This window comes from Scyliorhinus canicula, chromosome 22 (genome assembly GCF_902713615.1).
Source record: "Scyliorhinus canicula chromosome 22, sScyCan1.1, whole genome shotgun sequence".
Classification (NCBI taxonomy): domain Eukaryota; kingdom Metazoa; phylum Chordata; class Chondrichthyes; order Carcharhiniformes; family Scyliorhinidae; genus Scyliorhinus; species Scyliorhinus canicula.
Window position 1 is genome coordinate 21,172,183 of NC_052167.1, and position 22,393 is coordinate 21,194,575.

Sequence of the window (22,393 nt, forward strand, 5' to 3'; positions counted from 1 at the left end):
TTTGGGTTCAAATCCCGCTATTAACAGAGTGCCAAAAACACCTAGTTGATGGGGAAATCGCCAACCTAGTCTGACCTACATACTTCTGAATACACTTTCTGAGCAATAAATCACAGCCCAGCCAGCAAAACTGATGTATTGCAATCTCTGAACTGTTATCTCCATTTGTGAGGTAAGTCAGCATTAACTGTTTTGTATGGATAATATTTTTTTCTTTGCATCTTAAAGGCTCTTTATGAAGCTGGTGAAAATGCCTGGGGCACAGATGAGGGGAGATTCATTGCTATTCTCTGTTCAAAGAGTGTCCCTCATTTGTTGACAGGTAAATGACTATAATCTTTATTTGTGTCACAAGCAGGTTCACATTAACACTGCGGTGAAGTTACTGTGAAAAGCCCCTTGTCGCCACATTCCGGCACTTGTTTGGGTACACGGAGGGAGAATTCAGAATGTCCAATTCGCCTAACGAGCACGGGACTTGTGGGAGGAAACCCACACAGACACGGAGAGTATGCAGACCCCGCACAGTGACCCAAGCTGGGAATGCAACCTGGGACCCTGGGGCTGTGCAGCAACAGTGCTAACCACTGTGCTACCCTGCCACCCAATATTGAATCTAATCTTTTTTTTTTATAAATTTAGATTATCCAATTATTTTTTCCAATTAAGGGGGCAATTTAGCTTGGCCAATCCACCTACTCTGCACATTTTTGGGTTGTGGGGGCGAAACCCACGCAGACACGGGGAGAATGTGCAAACTCCACACGGACAGTGACCCAGAGCCGGGATCGAACCTGGGACCTCAGCGCCGTGAGGCGGTTGTGCTAACCACTAGGCCACCATGCTGCCCTATTGAATCTAATCTTTAGATAAATCAACAATTTGGGATCCGTAATCTAGAATGTGAACAGCAAAGGAATTGCATTCTAGACAACTGAAGGACCAGTAATTGCTGTTTTTGACATTTTCTGCCCGATGGTAAATGTAATTAACAATCGCAACTGGTAATTTAGTGAGAACACTATTATTAGCATCCAATTTTAATCATCTTACTCGCTTCAAATTATTTATTTGATGCGATGCACGCTATCACTAATACAAGGCTTGCAAAACAAATTGATGTTTGCAATAAAAATGCTAATCTAGTTTTTTTTTCCCACTTTTTTTCTTTGTTCTGTGCATGGCAGTATTTGAGGAGTACCAGAAGATCAATGACATTGACCTTGAAGATAGCATTGGGAGTGAATGTTCTGGCAACTTACAATGTGTGCTGTCGGCCATTGGTAAGGGAACAGGAAGCAGTTACTTTTCGGGTCCTTCATATGAATGGTTAGGTGTCTTGACCATTGACTGTTTTCTCAGGCCAAAGGAGAGTTGAAACAAGGTGCTCTCTTCCACTGGCATTACCTCGGGGGGGGGGGGGGGGGGGGGCATTATGTTTTGCCCAATATTTATTACGACTTGTAGTTATAAGTTTTCAGGAAAGATTCTCTCTGTCCCCCAAAATAAAACTGTGCATTTCAAACCATCTTGGAACTCTTTTTCTTCCCCCATTCCAACTTCCCTCAATATCTTCCCTTGTACTCTGCCTCTCTTTATCTCTGAATCGACTTCTTTAAGGGTGGGATTTTGCAGCCCCTACCCCTGTTTTGCTGAGGCTGCTCACCGTTGCTGCCAGCTGGGGTTTTTTTGGGGTGGGGGGTTAGCCCATCCTACTTTTGGAACCTGGTGCATTGGGGTCACTTATGGCAATGCCAGTAGATCCTGCCAGCAGGATGAGATCCCAAGGGCAGTAGAGTCCTATGGAGAGCGAGTTTAGCCATGGGTTTCCTGGCTCTGTACTGAAAAACGCGAGGCTATAAAACACGACTTGCTCGGGGGCCTCAACGGGGAACGTGTGGCCAAGTTCGCACAGACCCATTTTGTACAGTGCAGCGAGAAATTGGGACACCATTTGGGCCATCGCATCTACACTGGCCCTTTTTAAAGACCCCTCCCCTCCCTAACTAAACTCGCTCCTCCACCCTATCCCAGTGACCCCACCTAATCTTTGGACACGAGGGCAATTTAGCATGGTCAATCCACCTAAACCATCTTTGGACTGTGGGAGGAAACCCACGCAGACACTGTGCAAACTCCACACAGACAGTCGCCCAAGGCCGGAATTGAACCCAGGTCCATGGAAATGTGAGGCAGCTGTGCTGCCCATGAAGCAGGGCTGTGTAAAAGTGCCACACTGCTCGGGGCACGAATCTGGGGGCCTCTCTGATCTCTTGGGAGACCCCCCTGCCTCCACGCTCCCGTATGGTCCCTGGGGTAGATCCTGGTGTCTCTGGGAATGGCACATGACTAGCTGTCTCGCCCTAAAATGCAGATTGGCCAAAAAAGTGATCCCGCTCACAAATGGACAGTATTTGTATTGCAACGTCGCGTTGGATCCAGAGAACGGGGAACTTCCAACAGCTGTTCTGCACGCAGAGTGCTGCTTCTTGGGCACAGCGTGGCTATTAAATTGTGCCCCAAGTGTCTAAATCTACCGTTTAAATCTTCTGTTTGCTAAAGAAATGTACTAAATTATTTAGTTAATCTATTTTTGTTTAGTTAAAATCTAAATTATGCAGGTGTGGAAAGCTGCACATACTTTTGATCTTTCTCTTTAATATGTATGATGGCTCGGCATCATTGGGAGTTAAAATTGCTGCTGATGGCGTGTGCCTTCATTGAGATGACTATTAAAGGAGCCAGTGTTAATTATTTGGATCTAATTTTGCAGAAATAGTACATTTTATCCCAAACGTGCTTGGGTAACATTGGAGACAGCGTAAGCAAATTCGCATGGGCTGAATTCTGTTCAGTGTGTGTATATCATGTTTGTCAAATTGAAATAGTAATGAAGCATTATTTCATCCTAATTCTTTCCTCAGTCAAATGTGTGAAGAATACACCAGCCTATTTTGCAGAGAAGCTTTACAACGCAATGAAGGTAAGTTTCATTCCAACAATTGGTGTCTCCACTATAAATTGTTATACTTTTATTTATTAACAATTTTAGCCACGATTACTCCTCTGGGTACACCACCTCCCTAGAAATGGAGTCTGACGGATGATCGTGCCAAACCATCTGAATTTTGACATGATCTCTGGACACATATCGTACATGTGTCAGTCCTTCATCGGTTCCTGGTCTGGCAGCACCTGAGCTTTTTAAATTCTCATCATCCTTTTCAAATCCATATTTTGTGATGATCTCTTCACCCCTTCAATTTCCATTTGTCTATCCCATATTTTCTACACTCCTGTCATAATATACACAAGTATATGATGGTGCACAGACAGACACTGAATGACCAATCACCACACAGAACACAGCAGCCAATCACTAGACAGGACACGGCCACTATAAAGCCAGAGGGCGCTAGTTTTCCCGCTCATTCGGGATGCAGCCTCTGAGACAGCCAGAGCCCGTGATCAGCAACACTAACATCTACCATGTGCTAAGTATAGTCTGGTCAGGTTAGCCTCAGGTCTCCAGTCAACCTAACATAGTGTCAACCCACAGTGCAAGTATGTTTAATAGCTCCTAGTTAAATAAAATAGAGTTGTGCTTCTACAGGTGTTGGTAGCCTGTCTCTCTCAATGCTCTGGTAAACGCAGTCCTCACAGACCCAGCATACCCAACACATCCTCCATTGGTGGCTATCCATTTATCTGTTCTTCTCCTATCCTACATATACACGTTTGTTGATTTAAGCTTTGGCCTGCCTGTCCTGATATCTTGTGAATGTGTATTGTCAGTTCTGAGGCACCTTGGGACATTTGCCACATTGGAACGTGCAGTATAATTGCTAATTATGAGCATTGTGCAGGTGGGTGACACAGTAGCACAGTGGTTAGCACCATTGCGTCACCGCTTCCGGGTCCCAGGTTCAATTTCCTGGCTTTGGGTCACTGGAGTTTGCACGTTCTCCCTGCATCCGTGTGGGTTTCCTCCCACAAGTCCAAAGATGTGCAGGTTGGGTGGATTGGCCATGCTAAAATTGCCCCTTAGTGTCCAAAAAGGTTAGGTGGGATTACTGGGTTATAGGGTGGAGGTGTGGACAAGTAGGTGCTCTTTCCAAGGGCCGGTGCAGACTCGGATGGGCTGGATGGCCTCCTTTTGGACTGTAGATTGTATGAAACCAAGATCGGATCCAAATATTTCTTCCTTTCTCCCTTTTTATTTTGTGATTTGATCTAGCATTTCGAAGCACGCATCTGAGGGGAGGGGGTTGGTGGGGCAGGAATGGGCCCCAAGTGGGCAGGATACCTGGGAGTGCGAGCGTTGCGTGGTGGCTCAACGGTTAGCATGGCTACCTCGGCACCTGGTTTTGATTCCAGCCTGAGGTGAAAGCTGCGTGATGTGTGCTTGCATGGGTTTGTTCCAGGTGCTTCAGTTCCCCCCCCCCCCCCCAGATGTGCAGGTTGGGTGTGGTGATGGGGAGGCAGGGTGCTTTTTCAGAGGGATAGTGCAGACTTGATGGACCAAATGGTCCCCTGCACTGTAGAGATCTTGTGGACCAGCAGGCAGCCAGTCTTGCTGCCTGGGCCTTGCTACTTGAATCTTTCCTGGCCTGCTGACTATCTGGTGGGTGTAGTAACCGCCGGGGAATGGTTCTTGGCGCTGTGGTCTGGGGGTGTGATTGGGGGAAGCAGGTGTAGAAAGCAATTTAGTTTCACAAACTGGTGGTAGGCCTATCGGATAGTTAAGCAACTCCGACCTGGTGAGAAGCAAGTACCGAGTGCAGAGATCTGTATCCTTAAATTTTACAAATAACAGTCTTTTGGGTAATAAATTCTTGCCCAAGACAGAGTCTTGGCTTATAATCCTGCCCCACTCCTTATGTTGTGATTTCTTTTTATTCAGGGTGCTGGGACAGATGATCACACTCTGTTGAGAGTGATGGTGTCTCGAGCTGAAGTTGACATGGTACAGATCAAAGCTGCTTATAAAGAAAAGTATGAAGAGAGTCTTCATTCTTCAATTGTGGTATGTAATAGATTTTCCTCGACTCTCTGCTTCAACTGAAGGCTTGTTTGTGTCGTGTTTTTTAAAGTTTGTAAAATGGGCCTTGATCAATGATATGGCGGGGTTCATCAAATTGGAGAAGGTGAAATTTTCCCCTGAGGGAATCGGTACAGGGGTTTTTTGGGCGGTGGCAGCCTTTCCTGGACTTCCTGGCAGAACGGTAGGAAAATAGGCCGGCAGCAGCAACCTGGGGGGGTGTGTGTTTGGTTCGGTGGGAGGGAGAACTGTGTGCATGGGTTTGTGGGATGTGGCGGGTGTTATCTCTTTCCCTTTTGTTGTTTGGGTGTTTTTTTTTGTAGTTGCTTTTGAAGGTGGGTGGGTATTGTTCTTGGGGTGTTACTGCGGTTGTTTTGTTAATAGAGTTGAGATGTTTATATTTTGTAAAATTATTTAAAAAAAAAAGCTTGTAAAATGGGAGAGGGAAGGTGTAGGATTTGATTGAGGAAACAATTGGACATTTGTGTGCTTGCTATGAAGGGGCGGCATGCTAGCGCTGTTGCTTCACGGCGCCAGGTTCAATTCCCGGCTGCGTCACTGCCTGTGCGGAGTCTGCACGTTCTCCCCACGTCTGTGTGGGTTTCCTCCCACAAGCCCCGAAAGACTTGCTTGTTGGGTGAATTGGACGTTGTGAATTCTCCCTCTGTGTACCTGAACAGGCGCTGGAGTGTGGCGACTAGGGGCTTTTCACAGTATCTTCATTGCAATGTTAATGTAAGCCTACTTGTGACACTAACTTTTATTATTATTATGAAATTGATTCCCAGTTAGGGTTTCAAACCCCCTGGCAGGATTCTATGCGAGAAGAACACTGGAGGGGGGGAGAAATGTATGCATATACACAAAGTCACCGACAATATGTTCATTGTTTATTTACAGGGAGATACCGGTGGGGATTTTAAAGACACACTCGTGAAGCTTTGTGCTGGGGACGATTGATTTGTTTTTTCTCTGGACCGCAGGAAGCAAAATTTTGAATATCATTTTTCTGTACTAATGTCTTCCTACACGGCTTTAAAATGATCTAGCTGACAATCTTTCTTTAATTATGTAACTACAATCTTGATGATAAATGGGGGAATTCCAATATAATGAGGATACAAGTGTTTATGGTTTTTAAATGTAACAACTGTTCGTTGGGTAATGTCTCCATTCACATTACGTTATCACTTTTTTTTAAAGTTGTGTAATTGATTGCCTGGGATAACAGAAGCCTCCTCTTCATGAATGAAGAAAGATAGACATACTTTGCAATGAAAAATGTAAAGAAATCATCTTGTGGTGTCGTGCCTCCAATGTCTCGAGGATTTATCTGGCTTTAGCCGTGATGTAACCTACTATCCATAATTAAGCATTTGCACATTCACCATCTATAATCCTATAGCCTACATCACTCCTAAAATATAAATGAGCTTTCTGTTGGATTCTCCCATCTTATTTGCGATCACGTGCAAAGCTTTATTTAACCTCCTTTAACCCCAGCTCTGGGCTTCAACTAGCCTTGATTTAACATCTGAGTACTTCTCTGGAGTCAGTTTTGGGGCTGTTTCCAGTATAGATTTGTCCTTTTTTCTCCCAAACAGTACATGAAGCAACATTTTTTTTTTTTTTTAAATTGGCAATGTCCAAGAACCTCCGATGTCCACTGCTTTCTCCAACTTGCAAGTGAGGTTTCACTTTGTCAAACTTACTCCTTGGAATTCTGTGAAGTAACTGGTCCCATGGGTTTCCTGCCCAACAAACTGATTTTAATTCCTTCCATTGTGCATTTTGAGAGAGAACCAGTAATATAAATAACATCCAATTTGAAATATTTATTGTACAGTGTCCACTATTTCAATGTGAACGGAGCCCTCTGAGCAAAGTTGAGACAGTCAAGTGCAGAATGCTGTGATGGACAAATTGGCACTCGTGGTTGTGAAGTTGATCGATGGGAGATGCAGTCTGTGGATATTAATGCACCAAGTGCTTGAGGATCACTCGCTGTCCACTTTGGTAGAAGCTTGTCTAAACCAGTTGTTGCTGTCTTGTATCCATATGATTTTGTTTCATTAGGTCCAAGTATGTACTAACTCGTCCCTTTAATGGTGCTCCCAAGAGGGAAAAAATAAAATATTCACCTGGAATTATTGCTCGTGTTCTCCTCCCATTGTGTGATTTTTACTGTTCAACTTTCTTCCTCTGCCAAGTACTTTTGTTTCCTTGTCCATATGCTCCACTGGGGGAAACTGCGTGCAATGCAGCAGGGGTCAAGACAGTCCAGGAACTGTGGGGTAGTCTCTGAACACTACCATTTTGAGTTTATTTTGGTGGAGGGGGGATGTAACTAACAACAACATAAGAACATAAGAACTAAAAGCAGGAGTAGGCCATCTGGCCCCTCGAGCCTGCTCCGCCATTCAATGAGATCATGGCTGATCTTTTGTGGACTCGGCTCCACTTTCCGGCCTGAACACCATAATCCTTAATCCCTTTATTCTTCAAAAAACTATCTATCTTTACCTTAAAAACATGTAATGAAGGAGCCTCAACTGCTTCACTGGGCAAGGAATTCCATAGATTCACAACCCTTTGGGTGAAGAAGTTCCTCCTAAACTCAGTCCTAAATCTACTTCCCCTTATTTTGAGGCTATGTCCCCTAGTTCTGCTTTCACCTGCCAGTGGAAACAACCAGCCTGCATCTATCATATCTATTCCCTTCATAATTTTAAATGTTTCGATAAGATCCCCCCGCATCCTTCTAAATTCCAACGAGTACAGTCCCAGTCTACTCAACCCCTCCTTGTAATCCAAGCCCTTAGCTCCAGGATTAACCTCGTGAATCTCCTCTGCACACCCTCCAGTGCCAGTACGTCCTTTCTCAATATTTCATAGACTAGTCCTCTTTCTGAGATTGCCAAAACTACACCGTATGTAATCTAGCCCACTGTATATTGGGGTCCATATTGCACATGCATTTTTCTAGTGCACATTGTGTGTATGTGTGAGAACCCCCTCCAAAGAATCTGTATTAATAATTTATTGTTGTCGCAAGTAGACTTGTATTAACGCTGAGGTTACTGTGAAAATCCCTTTGTCACCACTCTCCAGCCCCTGTTTGGGTACACAGAGGGAGAATTCCGAATGTCCAATTCACTTAACGAGCACATCTTTCGGAACTTGTGGGAGGAAACCAGAGCACCCAGAGGAAACCCACATAGAAACGGAACAGTGACCCAAACTGGGAAGCAACAGTGTTGACCATTGTGTACTACCGTGCCATCAATAAAGACAATATTCTCTTGGGGGCTGGTGTAAACCTAAGATTTAACCCAAGGGTACCTAATACACTCCTCTTCCCAAGTGGGAAATCTGAAACTGGGAAAGTTGGTGAACAAATCCAAAGTAATTCGGTAAGAATTTGCAACCGGATTTCATTACAAAAAGTAGGCAGATTAATAGTGATCATTCTGATCCATTTCTGATTCCAGCAGCCCATGATTTTCTCTTAGATTTGGGAGGTTACCCTTCAGTTAGACGGGGCAATGGCGAGACCTGATGTACAGTATTGATCTCATTTGAGGAAAGATGTAAACGGGGATGGGCAGGTTGTACAGTATTGATCTCATTCACCCGAGGCAGGAGCAGTGCTCCGAGCTCGTGTTTGAAACAAACCTGTTGGACTTTAACCTGGTGTTGTAAGACTTCTTACTGTGCTCACCCCAGTCCAACGCCGGCATCTCCACATTACATCTTTCCTCAAATGAGAAAAATACTAAACTGGGATGGGCAGGTTATCTTGAAAGGAAAGGTTGGTGAAGGTTAGCTTTGTAGCTGCCAGAGGCAACTTGATGACCCTTTTATGGGCATTGACCGGTTGAATGTAGAGGGGGATGTTTCCCCTTGTTGCCTGTCCTTTAAAGAATCTCCCATTTTAAAATGGGAGGTGAGGTGAATTTGTGTTCTGAATTTGCTCGCTTCCTCGCAGGCAGTGGAAGTAAAATATTTTTAAGGCAGAGCTAGATTATTTTGATTTAACAAAAATGAGGGGAGGGGTGGGTGAAGGTTACTGGGAGTAGGCAGGGATGTAGGGTTGAGGTTGAAGCAGCAAGATCAAGGGTAATTCGTGTGTAAAATAAAAGCTGAGTTGTGTAGGGGAGCCCAGGTTTGGCCCATGGGAGGCAGTAGATGGAACTCTATATATACACTGGCTGGATGGATGGCTACGCTCTGAGCCTTAAAAGCTGGGCTTTGATATTCTGATCATTGAACTTCAATGGCTAGAATATACAGGTCTGAGGGAAGAATAATACTATTCAGCTTCTGAACTTCTTGAATTTAACACAGTTTCTCCCAATTAAATTCCAGTTTTATTAGCTCTGGGTCGTGAGCTGTGAAGTGAGTGGGTAGCCTCCTTGCTTGTTAAATCATTTAAGTCAGTCGCAGTCAACTGGTATTGGTGACTAATGCCACTGCAGGGTGTGGGCTTAAATGTGGATATTTCTGTCACCTAGCAATTTAAAAAGCTTATTGTGAATGGACAGCGAGTAGCATGCAATTCGATATTGCTCTATACCAGTTGCTTAGATCTGCAGTAAAGCCGGAGTCAAGATTATACACTTTTGAGTTTAATTTAGTAATTTTGAAGATGTCCAATGGGGCTTTTGGAAGTCCAAGTAGTTCTGGGTCTGAGAATAACAATATTCCAGCGACTTTTTGCAAGATTGATGTACCTTGTTTAAAGCCGTTTCCTAGCATTCTGTTAAACGGGTCATCTCTTTTCTATGATTGCGTTTCAAGCTTTGGGGCAGCAGGGTAGCATGGTGGTTAGCATAAATGCTTCACAGCTCCAGGGTCCCAGGTTCGATTCCCGGCTGGGTCACTGTCTGTGTGGAGTCTGCACGTCCTCCCCCTGTGTGCGTGGGTTTCCTCCGGGTGCTCCGGTTTCCTCCCACAGTCCAAAGATGTGCGGGTTAGGTGGATTGGCTATGCTAAATTGCCCGTAGTGTCCTAATAAAAGTAAGGTTAAGGGTGGGGTTGTTGGGTTACGGGTATAGGGTGGATACGTGGGTTTGAGTAGGGTGATCATGGCTCGGCACAACATTGAGGGCCGAAGGGCCTGTTCTGTGCTGTACTGTTCTATGTTCTAAGCTTAACTTCATTTTTTTTTTTTGTTCAGCCATTTTCATTTGCACTGAGGACCTAACTTCAGAATCTGGTCCTGATACGGCAAGGTCGGACTTTAGAAATTCACTGTTGGATGGAGAGGGAATGCTCACCGATTGACGAATAGTTTGGGGCTGATGAGTCAGAGGAAACTGGGCTCCCAGTCCCTGGTACAAATCATAGAATTTACAGTGCAGAAGGAGGCCATTCGGCCCATCAAGTCTGCACCGGCTCTTGGAAAGAGCACCCTAACCAAGGTCAACACCTCCACCCTTTCCCAGTAACCCTACCCAACACTAAGCGAAATTTTGGACACTAAGGGCAATTTATCATGGCCAATCCACCAAACCTGCATATATTTGGACTGTGGGAGGAAACCGGAGGAAACCCACGCGCACATGGGGAGGATGTGCAGACTCCGCACAGACAGTGACCCAAGCTGGAATCGAACCTGGGACCCTGGAGCTGTGAAGCCATTGTGCTATCTGCAATGCTACTGTGCTGCCCAAATGGTTATCCTTCTTTCCTCCTGGGATTTCACTCCTGCATTTGGGTGTGGGCCAACTCTAGGATGCACTGCAGCAACCCATCAAGCATCCTTCAATGGCATCTTCCAAACATCAACCTCCACCTCCCAAGCTACACATTGATTGCAGCGGATATCGTTGTTCCTTCAGTACCGCTGGATCAAATTCTTGGAACTCCCTCCAGTGGGTGGCATGGTGGTTAGCACTGCTACCTCGACAGTGCCACGGACCTGGGTTCAATTCTGGTCTCGTGTAACTCTGTGGAGTTTGCACGTTCTCCCGGTGTCTGCGTGGGTTTCCTCCGCGTACTCTGGTTTCCTCCCGCAGTCCAAAGATGTGCAGGTTAGGTTGATTGGCCATGCTAAATTGCCCTTGGTGTCCAAAGGTTAGATTGGTTCTGGGGGTTAGGGTGGGGGATTGGCCTTGGGTAAGGTATTCCTTCAAAGGGTTGGTGCCGACTCAATGGCCGAATGGCCTCCTTCTGCACTGTAGCGATTCTATGATAACAGCACTGAGGGTGTACCTACACCTCGGACTACAGCGATTAAGAAGGCAACTTGCGACAACTTTCTCGAGGGGAATTGGGCAACAATTGCCAGAGATGTTCCCATGCCATGAAGGAATGAAGAAAGGTCCTCAGATTCTGGGTATTTCATAGAATTTACAGTGCAGAAGGAGGCCATTCGGCCCATCGAGTCTGCACCGGCTCTTGGAAAGAGCACCTCCACCCAAGGTCAACACCTCCACCCAAACCCCATAACCCAGTAACCCCACCCAACACTTAGGGCAATTTTGGTCACCAAGGGCAATTTATCATGGCCAATCCACCTAACCTGCACATCTTTAGACTGTGGGAGGAAACCGGAGCACCCGGAGGAAACCCACGCAGACATGGGGAGGATGTGCAGACTTCCCCACAGACAGTGACCCAAGCCGGAATCGGACCTGGGACCCTGGAGCTGTGAAACAATTGCGCTATCCACAATGCTACCGTGCTGCCTCAAGTAAGCAACAAAGAAATCTTTCTGGCCACTTTCGAAGCTGCCAAGGTCTTTCAGGAAATATAAATTATAATGTCTGTCAAGGCAGTGATTCGGAGAGTAATAGTTTATTGCAGGTTCATTTTAAAGATTCAATGTTACAATCATAGAATTGTTACGGTACAGAAGGAGGCTGTTGGGCCCATCGTGGCATTGTGCTATCCCCCTGCCTTTCCACCAACCCCTGTACGTTGTTTCTATTCAAATAATTATCAAATGTCTTCTTCAATGTCTCACTTGAACCTGCCTCCACCACACCTCCAGGCCGTGCATTCCAGACCCAAGCCCCTTGTTGTGTGAAAACTTTTTTTTTTCTCATCACATTTGCTTCTTTCGCAAATCACTTTAAATCTGTGCCCTCTCGTTCTCGATCACTTTACAAGCGGGAACAGTTTCTCCCTGTCTACTCTGTCCAGCCCCTTCATGGTTTTGAACATCTCTCTCAAATCTCCTCTCCGCCTTCTCTCCAAGGAGAACAGTCCCGACCTCTCCAATAATAATAATCTTTACTGCACAAGCAGGCTTACACTAACATTGCAATGAAGTTTGTGTGAAAAGCCCCTAGTCGCCACATTCCGGCGCCTGTTGGCGTACACGGAGGGCGAATTCGGAATGTCCAAATGACCTAACAGCACATCTTTTGTGACTTGTGGGAGGAAACGGGAGCACCCGGAGGAAACCCACGCAGACACTGGGAGAACATGCCGACTCCGCACAGACAGTGACCAGGCTGGGAATCAAACTTGAGACCCTGGAGCTGTGAAGCAGAAGTACTAACCGCTATGCTTCCCAATCTATCCTCACAACTGAATTCCCATCCCTGCAACCATTCTTGTGAATATCTTCTGTACTCTCTCCAATGCGATCACATCCTTCCTATCGTGTGTCACCCAGAATTGTACAAAATACTCCAGCAGTGTCTTGTAACAGCACAAATATCATTGAGTCTCATGAAAGGTCAGTTCAAGGATTTAAGCTGTGAAAGTTCAGCAAAAGGCATATCTGAAGACTTGTGTAGGTGAGAGTTGTTTTAACTATTGCGGCATGGAATGGGTGAGTTTATTGGTAAACAGGGGGCGGGATTTCCATCTAAAAACTTCCACCCGAGGTCAATGGACCTTTACACGGTCTCGCTTCCCGTCCGTGGCGATCCTGCAGTGGGCGCGGCTGAAGAATCCAACCAATGGTAACTTTTTATCTCAAGTAGTGGATTTTTTTGATCCATCTTTTATTTTGCTTAAGGTGGGGAATTAATTAATCCTTCAGGAATTTGTATGTGCCAGTGCTCGTTGATCATAGAGTACCTTGCCGGAGAATTGACGCCCCGACGCCGGCGCGTGATTTTCCGAGGTGCGGAGAATCGGCGCCATTTGCGCTGCCGTGTTTGACACGGCGCGGGCCGCTGAAATCGGCGGGGTTGCTGATTCTCCGGCCCGTATGGGCCGAGCGGATACGACAGAGTCCCGCCGCCGCCATTCACCCCTGGTCGCTGCCGGCAGGAACTCTGTGCGAACGGTCGGTGGGGGGTGGCCTGTGGGGAAGGGAAAAGCGATCCTTCACCGGGGAGGGGCCTCCGAAGGGGTCTGGCCCGCGATTGGGGCCCACCGATCGGCGTGCCGGTCTCTTCCTCCCCCCCCTCCGGGGCCTACTTTCCGGCACGGCCGGCCCTTGAACACCGACGGCATGTTGAGTCTGGGCCGGCACGCTAAAGAAGTTCCACGTGCATGCGCAGGTTGGCGCGGCGCCGGGAAGGGAGGCTGGAGCGGCGTGAACTGCTCCAGCGCCGTTCTGGCCCCCTGTGGAGGACGGAATCGGTTGTCCCCAGGCCCGTTTCGCGCCGTCGTGAAACGCAACGGCGTTCACCACGGCACGAACACTTGGGCTCCATTTAGGAGAATCGCCCCCATTATGTTTAAACACAAAGGAGACATTTTGACGGTGAGCTGGTCGCAGGAAATGGAAGGTCCCGCTCAAAGTGCCACTAATTTGCGCGCTCCTCATTTTTCAATTCATTGATGGCAGTGGCACATCACTGGAGACTTGTAATCGCCTTCACGTGGCTTGCTCCGTTGCTGAGATGGCCACGTCGCTGTGGATCTGGAAGCATGTCGGCCAGATCGGGAGAGGATGACCGACTTTCCTCCCTCAAAGAACGTGAACGAACCAGATGACTTTTTAACGACACGGTCATTACCGGTAGCTCGCTTTTTATTCCAGACTTTTGAAAAGTTAAATAAATCAGTTGCCCCAGCTGCTGACATAGGATTTAAACTCTTGTCACCAGAGCTTTCCTCAGGCCTCTGGAATATACATCAAGTAATATAATCGCTAAGCTCTGTACCCTGACCTGTTAAGAGTCATGCAACAACTATTGACAATTAAGTCGTTGCATAGTGTTCGAGCCTTTCCTGTTGATTCTCTTACTCCTTGTTTCTTTCACTTCGTCGTTATCATTTTTGGTCCATGGATCTTTTTTTCTCTTTTGTTTATAAATTTAAAGTGGCCAATTAAGTGTTTTTCCAATTAAGGGGCAATTTGGCGTGTCCAATCCACCTACCCTGCACATCTTTGGAGCTTTTCACAGTAACTTCATTGAAGCCTACTTGTGACAATAAGCGATTATTATTATCTTTGGGTTGTGGGGGTGAGGTCCATGCAGACAGGTCCATGGATCATTAATGGAGGCATACTGTAAGTCAAGCAGGGGAAGCGTGGACTCAAAAGTTGCAAAATAGTACACCTTGCTATGAAGATTTAGATATCGAACCGAAGTACTCAGACTTTATGGCACCCAAGACATTGGAGGGATTTGGTTCGATTGGTTGGCTGGTGGCCAACGGATTGGCCAAGGGCAGTATCCTGCCCGGCAACAGACAGCAATTGGCTCCTGCCAGGTGGGGTTTTCGGCGATGAATCAACAGTGAAAACCATTACAGACTGAACGCAAAGATATCCAACTGGAGGCCTGGACTGAAGAAAAATCCAACTGGAAGATGTCCACCTGAAACAGAGACGCTTATCCTAATTTTTACCCCCCCCCCCTCTTTCCCCTGTTTGTATGTCTTGTGTACATGTAGAGGGGGGGTTAGAAATTAGATAATAGTTAACCAGTTGTACTTGTTGCCTATTTAATTATAGTTATTAATAAAAGTTAATTTACAAACCTGGTGACTGTATTTATTGGGCAGACAACGACGAAAGGCTTCATTTTTAACAATTAAAAGTTTAAATTTCAATTGTGTTGCGACTCTGGGTCACATGGAGCTGGAACTTACCGCGCGCCCTCCCAGGGGGTTCAATTTTTTATATAGTTAAACCACATTGTATGTTTCTCATTGTGAGTAAGAACATGATACATGTCTGCTTATGGTGTATAAATAACGATGATGGTTCATGCCGAATTGTGCCAAGGTGCTTAAGCAGTTGGGAACTGCATGACTCATTTGCTCTTTTGTTGTGGGTTGGTTATCAAATGGAATTTCCACAAGAATAAGAAATGTATTCATTTGATTTTTCATTCTCTTTCTACCTAACATCTTGCTGGGCTCAGTTCTCAATTGCTCGGTTTTATTGTTAGATGCAAATGTGCCCCTTGGTGAAACTGCTCTTCCGATTACTCCCAAACCTCTGTTATTAAAACGGAAATTGCTCCTTCAATTTGCCAATGTACTTTCATTCCAAATTCACATGGAATAGAGCCATAGAGGACGGCATGGTGGTGCACTGCTGCCTCACGGCACTGAGGTCCCAGGTTCGATCCTGGCCCCAGGTCACTGTCCGTGTGGAGTTTGTACATTCTCCCCGTGTCTGCGTTGTCCTTGCCCCCACAACCCAAAGATATGCAGAGTAGACAGATTGGCCACGCTAAATTGCCCCTTAATTGGAAAAAAATAAGTGGGTACTCTAAATTTAAAAAAAAGAACAGAACCATAAAATTCCTACAGGGAAGGAGGCCATTCAGCCCATCAAGTCTGCAACCCCGACCCTCGGAAAGAGCATCCTACCTCGGCCCACTCCCTCGTCCTATCCCCGTAACCCCACCTAACCTGCACATCTTTAGACACCTAAGGGGCAATTTAACATGGACAATCCAGCTAACCTGCACCTCTTTGGACTGTGGGAGGAAACCGGAGCACCCGGAGGAAACCCATGCAGACATGGAGAATGTTCAAACTTGAGCACAGTAAGCAGTCATACAACACCAGGTTAAAGTCCAACAGGTTTGTTTCAAACACTAGCTTTCGGAGCACTGCTCCTTCCTCAGGTGAATGAAGAGGTATGTTCCAGAAACCTATATATAGACCAAGTTAAAGATGCAAGACAATGCTTAGAATGTGAGCATTTGCAGGTAATTAAGTCTTTACAGATCCAGAGATAGGGGTAACCTGTTGCTCTTTTAATGAATGTGGCTCTATTTATAATATGATGTTATATCCCAACAGCGTCGCCAATACTGTGGGTATTTCTATTTATCTCGGTGAACCACAAGTCTTTCCCTTATATCGGTCAAATGACCACACAACCGGTTAGTCAGTTCAAAAGATGGTTTATTTCCACACACAAGGATTACTTCGACATGCAAACACAATATCTACTACGGGTTAAACTACACCTATCAGCTACAATAACCTATAACATTCTTCAGGGCGACCGGCACTGTGCAGCTGGATAAGGCCTTTATCTTGATCTCACGTGGCTGGTTTGAAGAAGTGGCTCTGTCTCTGCTGGGCTCATCTGTCAGGTAGCGGTCGTTGGTCTAGAACTTGTCTGGCTGGTCGTTATGCTGCAATTGGCGTGGGCACAGACCGGGTCCAAAAGAGGCACAACACATGGCTTTCCCCTTTTATCCCTCTGGGATTTCGCGCTCTTTGGGGCGGTCCTCGTTCTTGGACCCAATAGTTCGACAGAGCTCTGATCACTGCCTTCGATTTCGGCCAATAAAGGTACGGGTGCCTAGGTGGCTGGGCGTGTTTTAGCTGTCATTGACCTTGGCAGTTGGGCTCTCTGAGTAAAGGGAGTGGCGCCGATCAGTCTGTGCATGTACAGGTTTCTTGATTGGAGTCCTATTGTTCTGGGGAATGGCCATTAAAATGCAAACGAGCGGGGGTTTCGATCAGGTCTAGCTACCTGCGTTGCAATACACAGAAGCTTTGTATCTGTCTGAGTCCTGGGTTGGCCAAAATTCCCACAGTCCTTTGCAGGTGGCCATCTCAGATGGCTACAAACCCCAGGTTAAAGAGGTGTGAATTGTCTCAAGCCAGGACCGTTGGCCGGATTTCACAAGCCCAGGCCAGATGGTGGGGGATGAATGTAATACGACATGAATCCAAGGTCCCGGTTGAGGCCATACTCATGTGTGCGGAACTTGGCTATACGTTTTTGCTCGGCGATTTTGCGTTGTCGCGTGTCCTGATGTCTACCTTGGAGAACGTTTTCCCGGAGATCGGAGGCTGAATGCCCTTGACTGCTGAAGTGTTCCCCAACTGGAAGGGAACATTCCTGCCTGGCAATTGTCACGTGAGGTCCGTTCATTCATTGTCGAAGTGTCTGCATGGTCTCGCCAATGTACCACGCTTCGGGGCATCCTTTCCTGCAGCATATGAGGTAGACAACGTTGGCCGAGCCGCACGAGTATGTACCACGTACCTGGTGGGTGGTGTTCTCACGTGTAATGGTGGTACCCATGTCAATGATCTGGCATGTCTTGCAGAGATTGCCATGGCAGGGTTGTGTGGTGTTGTGGTCGCTGTTCTGAAGACTGGGTAATTTGCTGCAATGGTTTGTTTGAGGTTGCGCGGTTGTTTGAAGGCAAGTAGTGGGGATGTGGGGATGACCATGGCAAGATGTTCATCTTCATCGATGACGTGTTGAAGGCTGCAAAGAAGATGTCGTAGTTTCTCCGCTCTGGGGACGTACTGGACGATAAAGGGTACTCTGTCGGTTGTGTCCCATGATTGTCTTCTGAGGAGATCGGTGCGTTTTTTTGCTGTGGCGCGTTGGAACTGTCGATCGATGAGTTGAGCGCCATATCCCGTTTATACGAGGGCATCTTTCAGCGTCTGTAGATGCCTGTTACGCTCCTCCTCATCTGAGCAGATCCTGTGTATACGGAGGGCTTGTCCATCGGGGATGGCTTCTTTAATGTGTAGGGTGGAAGCTGGAGAAGTGGAGCATCGTGAGGTTATCTGTGAGCTTGCGGTAAAGTGAAGTGCTGAGGTGACCGTCCTCGATGGAGATGAGTGTGTCCAAGAATGCAACCGATATTGGAGAGTAGTCCATGTTTAGTCTGATGGTGGGATGGGACTTATTGATGTCCTCATGTAGTCGTTTCAGTGATTCTTCGAATTTGACACAGTCATCCAAGGCCGGAATTGAACCCAGAGGGTGGTGATGGTCTGGAATGCACTGCCCGGAGGGTGGTAGAGGCAGGTTGTCTCACGTCCATTAAAAAGTACCTGGATGAGACTTGGCATGTCTTAACATTCAAGGCCATGGTCTGAGTACTGGCAAATGGGATTAGGTAGGTCAGTCAGCTGTTTTGTGTTGGTGTAGGCTCGATGGGCCGGTGAGGCCTCTTCTGCACTGTATTTCCTGTGATTCTGTGACCTGGAGCATTCGGTTTAAAAAGCAACACGTCAGAAGTTAGCCTTGTCCATAAAAGTAGTCACACCTCCAACTCAAAACAAAAACTAAGACGGGTTTCTGATCGTTGTGACCAGCTGAGAAGCCTCCACCAGAAAAGTGTTGTTTCTGAGGCATTGCTGGTCATCAATAATATTTAACTTACCCAGAAACTAACTATTGTACATCCATTAAACTAACCATTGGTTCAGTATAGGTTTATATTTTCATCATGTTCAGCCATTCAAAATAGGTTTACTCATTAGACTGGGCGTAACAATGCTTATATTTGTGATAAAATAGGGGCTGGTTTAGCTCACTCGGTTAAATCGTTGGCTTTTAAAGCAGACCAAGCAGGCCAGCAGCACGGTTCAATTCCCGTACCAGCCTCCTCGAACAGACGCCGGAATATGGCGACTAGGGGCTTTTCACAGTAACTTCATTGAAGCCTACTCGTGACAATAAGCCATTTTCATTTAATTTAATTTCATTAAACCCATTTTCTGCCACAAGAATTAAATGAACACTCCTGAAAATTATTCCTTAATACTTTTAATTCAGGGAGAATTAAAATATAGCGCCATCATGGTTGGCCAGTACGGGGATCGAACCCACGACCTTGGTGCAATTAGCACCACGCTCATGATATATAGCTGACCGCCCATGATATATAGTGCCTTCGTGACCACTAGCTGTCTCAAAGTGTTTACTGCCAAAAAATACTTTAGAAGAGCCATCCCTGTTTAATACAAGATACACGGCTGCCTCGTTATAAACAGCAATACTCGTAAACAATGTGGTACTGACCAAATATCCTGTTTCTGTGATGTTGATTGATGGATAAATGTTGGTCAGGGCACCGGGGGGGGGGGGGGGGGGGGGGGGGGGGACTCTGCTGTTCTTTGAAATAGTGCCGTTGGATTCTTCACATCCACCTGAGAAGGTCGACAGCACATTTGTTATTAGATAGATAGAGAAATACAGCACAGAACAGGCCCTTCGGCCCACGATGTTACGCCGAACTTTTGTCCTAGGTTAATCATAGAATTTTGGACAATTTTTCATGGCCAATCCACCCAACCTGCACATCTTTGGACTGTGGGAGGAAACCGGAGTACCCGGAGGAAACCCACGCAGTCACGGGGAGGATGTGCAGACTCCACACAGACAGCGACCCAAGTCGAAATCGAACTTGGGACCCTGGAGCTGTGAAGCAATTGTGCTATCCACAATGCTACCGTGCTGCCCTTAAGAAGTTAACCTACACTCCATTATTCTACCCTAATCTATGTACCTATCCAATAGCCGCTTGAAGGTCCCTAACTTTTCCGACTCAACTACTTCACAGGCAGTGCATTCCATGCCCCCACTACTCTCTGGGTAAAGAACCTACCTCTGACATCCCCTCTATATCTTTCCACCATTTATCTTAAATTTATGTCCCCTTGTAATGGTGTGTTCCACCTGGGGAAAAAGTCTCTGACTGTCTACTCTATCTATTCCCCTTATTGGTCCGGATCAGAACCCCAATTTAGGTTTCGATCCCGAATTAGAACCCAGCTATTTTCATTTGGTTAAAAACTGTGATTAAATGTTACTGCACCAAAAGGGTGATGACACTGACCTGTGGAGAGCTTTTATATTAAAACAAACTTTAATTTGAACACATTAACAACATAGAAATAGCATTACAGTTAACAGCTACCACAACTTGCTTCCTGAAATCTGCCTCTACATACCAATTAAGCAAACCCATATATTTCAAATACCACTTCTGTATAACGTTAACAGCCATGTTTTATTTGCATATCTTGGTGCAGAGTTCTTGGTTAGATAAACCTTTTTAGGGCTAAGCTGCAAATCTTCTGTTTAACTTAAAGTTCTGGAAGCAACTCCTTTGTCCAGACAGACCTGGCTCCTCCCATTAGTTATGGCAGCTGCTCTCAAAGCACACAGCATAATTTTGCATCTTGTTACAAGATGGGCCTCAATTGGCTTAGCCAGGCTCAAACTGTTACAACATTGCATTAGCTCGCTATCTGCAAACAGGTAATGTGGCTTTTAATAACTATTAGCAAAACACCTGCAAGAAAAATCACTGGTTACCTCACTTTCAATCACAGCTCTAGCAGACATGCTGTCTGTAAGCATTCTAACCAAGGTTTTAATAATATCACTGTAAAAATATAAACTGTAAGGTTTGACAATTTCTTGTATTCATCACACATTCGACAGTGCAGAAAGCTCTCAGTGTTGCTCTGGAGCGTGGCAGCCTTGATATCTGTGCTTAAACTCTGCATTGCGGCTCGAACCCTGATCTTTCTGACTGACCAGTCAGTGTGCTCCGGCTTGAAACACCACAGCCACACAGTTACGTTCCATTACGTTGCTTGACTGCACTGGCTACTGGAAGATTATGGAGGCGTCTCAACATCTTGATTACAACAAAAACAAAATCACCTTCTGAAAGCCCTTGTGTGGCTGGGCACTGCATGCCTGTGAGGGCTGGGCCATCCGGAAAAGTGACTACCCTCGAATAAGAACATTTGGCACAAAAAGGGGCTCAGATGGATATTACGGGTGCCCTAAATGGCCCAGTGGAAAAATGAGTGGGTGCTGGAAGAAACTGGCGTTTAGAGCAACTTGTTTGATGCAGTGATAGCGAGAAATCTTATCTCTTTTGGACACCGGATGTGAAGAGGAGGGGAGTGTTTTGTGATGAGTGCAGGAATTTCAGAGATATTGTGTTATATGTATTTTGTGCAGTAAGGGTTAAAATCCTGGGTTAGTGTGTGTGACTGCTGCAGTATTGTTCTTTTTAAAATCCTGGTTTGCAAGACGTCTAGGCTTTTGGAGCCAGAGGTGCAATTAAAGCACCGTAAATGTTTGGGCTAATGGATTTTTAAATTAATATTAAGTGTTCCCTGTAGAGTAGTTAATTAGAGGCATTGTGTTCAGTTAGTAAGATGATGTAGTTTATGGAAGGAGCCAGGGGTTGAAGCAGTCAGGTGTTAAGGTCCAGAGTTAGTTTTTTTGGCTGGAAGGTAAACTGAGATGTTTCTGAAGAAATACACCCATAGATTCTGCATTATACATTTTGTTTTAATTTTTCCAATGAAGGGGCAATTTAGCGTTGCCTATCCGCCCACCCTGCACATCTTTGGGTTGTGGGGCTGAGATCCATGCAGACACGGGGAGAATGTGCACACTCCACACGGACAGTGACCCAGAGCGACTCTGCATTATCCTGGCAGGGGGTCAGGTCTGTTTCTTTAAGCTGTCTCAAAAGGATGTCTCGTTGATAAAGTACAGTATTCAGGACATCTCTGTACAGCAAGTATTCCTTAGTCTGCTAACTGCATTAAAAGTTGATTGGGACCTGAGATGGTTTTGTAGTTTGAGTGAGAGTAAAGATAGCAGTTAAGGGTTAGTGTGTCACTGCATTGATTAAGGGGTAATTGTAAGCTATTTTCATAGAATTTACAATGCAGAAGGAGGCCATTCGGCCCATCGAGACTGCACCGGCTCTTGGAAAGCGCACCCTACCCAAGGTCAACACCTCCACCCTATCCCCATAACCCAATAACCCCACCCAACACTAAGGGCAATTTTGGACACTAAGAGCAATTTATCATGGCCAATTCACCTAACCTGCACATCTTTGGACTGTGGGAGGAAACCGAAGCACCCAGAGGAAACCCACGCACACACGGGGAGGATGTGCAGACTCCACACAGACAGTGACCCAAGCCGGAATCGAACTTGGGACCCTGGAGCTGTGACGCGATTGTGCTATCCACAATGCTACCGTGCTGCCCTTGATGTTAAATATAATTTAATACTTTGTCAGTAATAAAGTGTGTTTTAATTTACCGTATCTCTATTTTGCGTGAAATCATTCCTGGAACGAGGAAACCTTTCCTCACAGTCTGACAAAATTAAAATAAAATATTGGGGTTTCTGTCCGGTATCCTAGCAACTGTGGGGGGGGGGGGGGG

The 22,393-nt window shown here is 46.0% G+C and overlaps 1 protein-coding gene across 1 annotated transcript in view; it reads left to right on the top strand.

Moving 5' to 3' along the window:
* The window catches only part of LOC119956079 (annexin A4-like), a 31,733-nt gene extending 24,540 nt beyond the window's left edge, over positions 1-7,193 (top strand). The window contains exons 9-13 of the mRNA XM_038782918.1: positions 229-322; positions 1,188-1,283; positions 2,925-2,983; positions 4,904-5,026; positions 5,942-7,193. Coding sequence (XP_038638846.1) covers positions 229-322; positions 1,188-1,283; positions 2,925-2,983; positions 4,904-5,026; positions 5,942-6,001 — 432 coding nt within the window. The 3' untranslated portion in view covers positions 6,002-7,193. The remainder of the gene's footprint in view (positions 1-228; positions 323-1,187; positions 1,284-2,924; positions 2,984-4,903; positions 5,027-5,941) is intronic.
* The last annotated feature ends 15,200 nt before the right edge of the window (positions 7,194-22,393 follow it).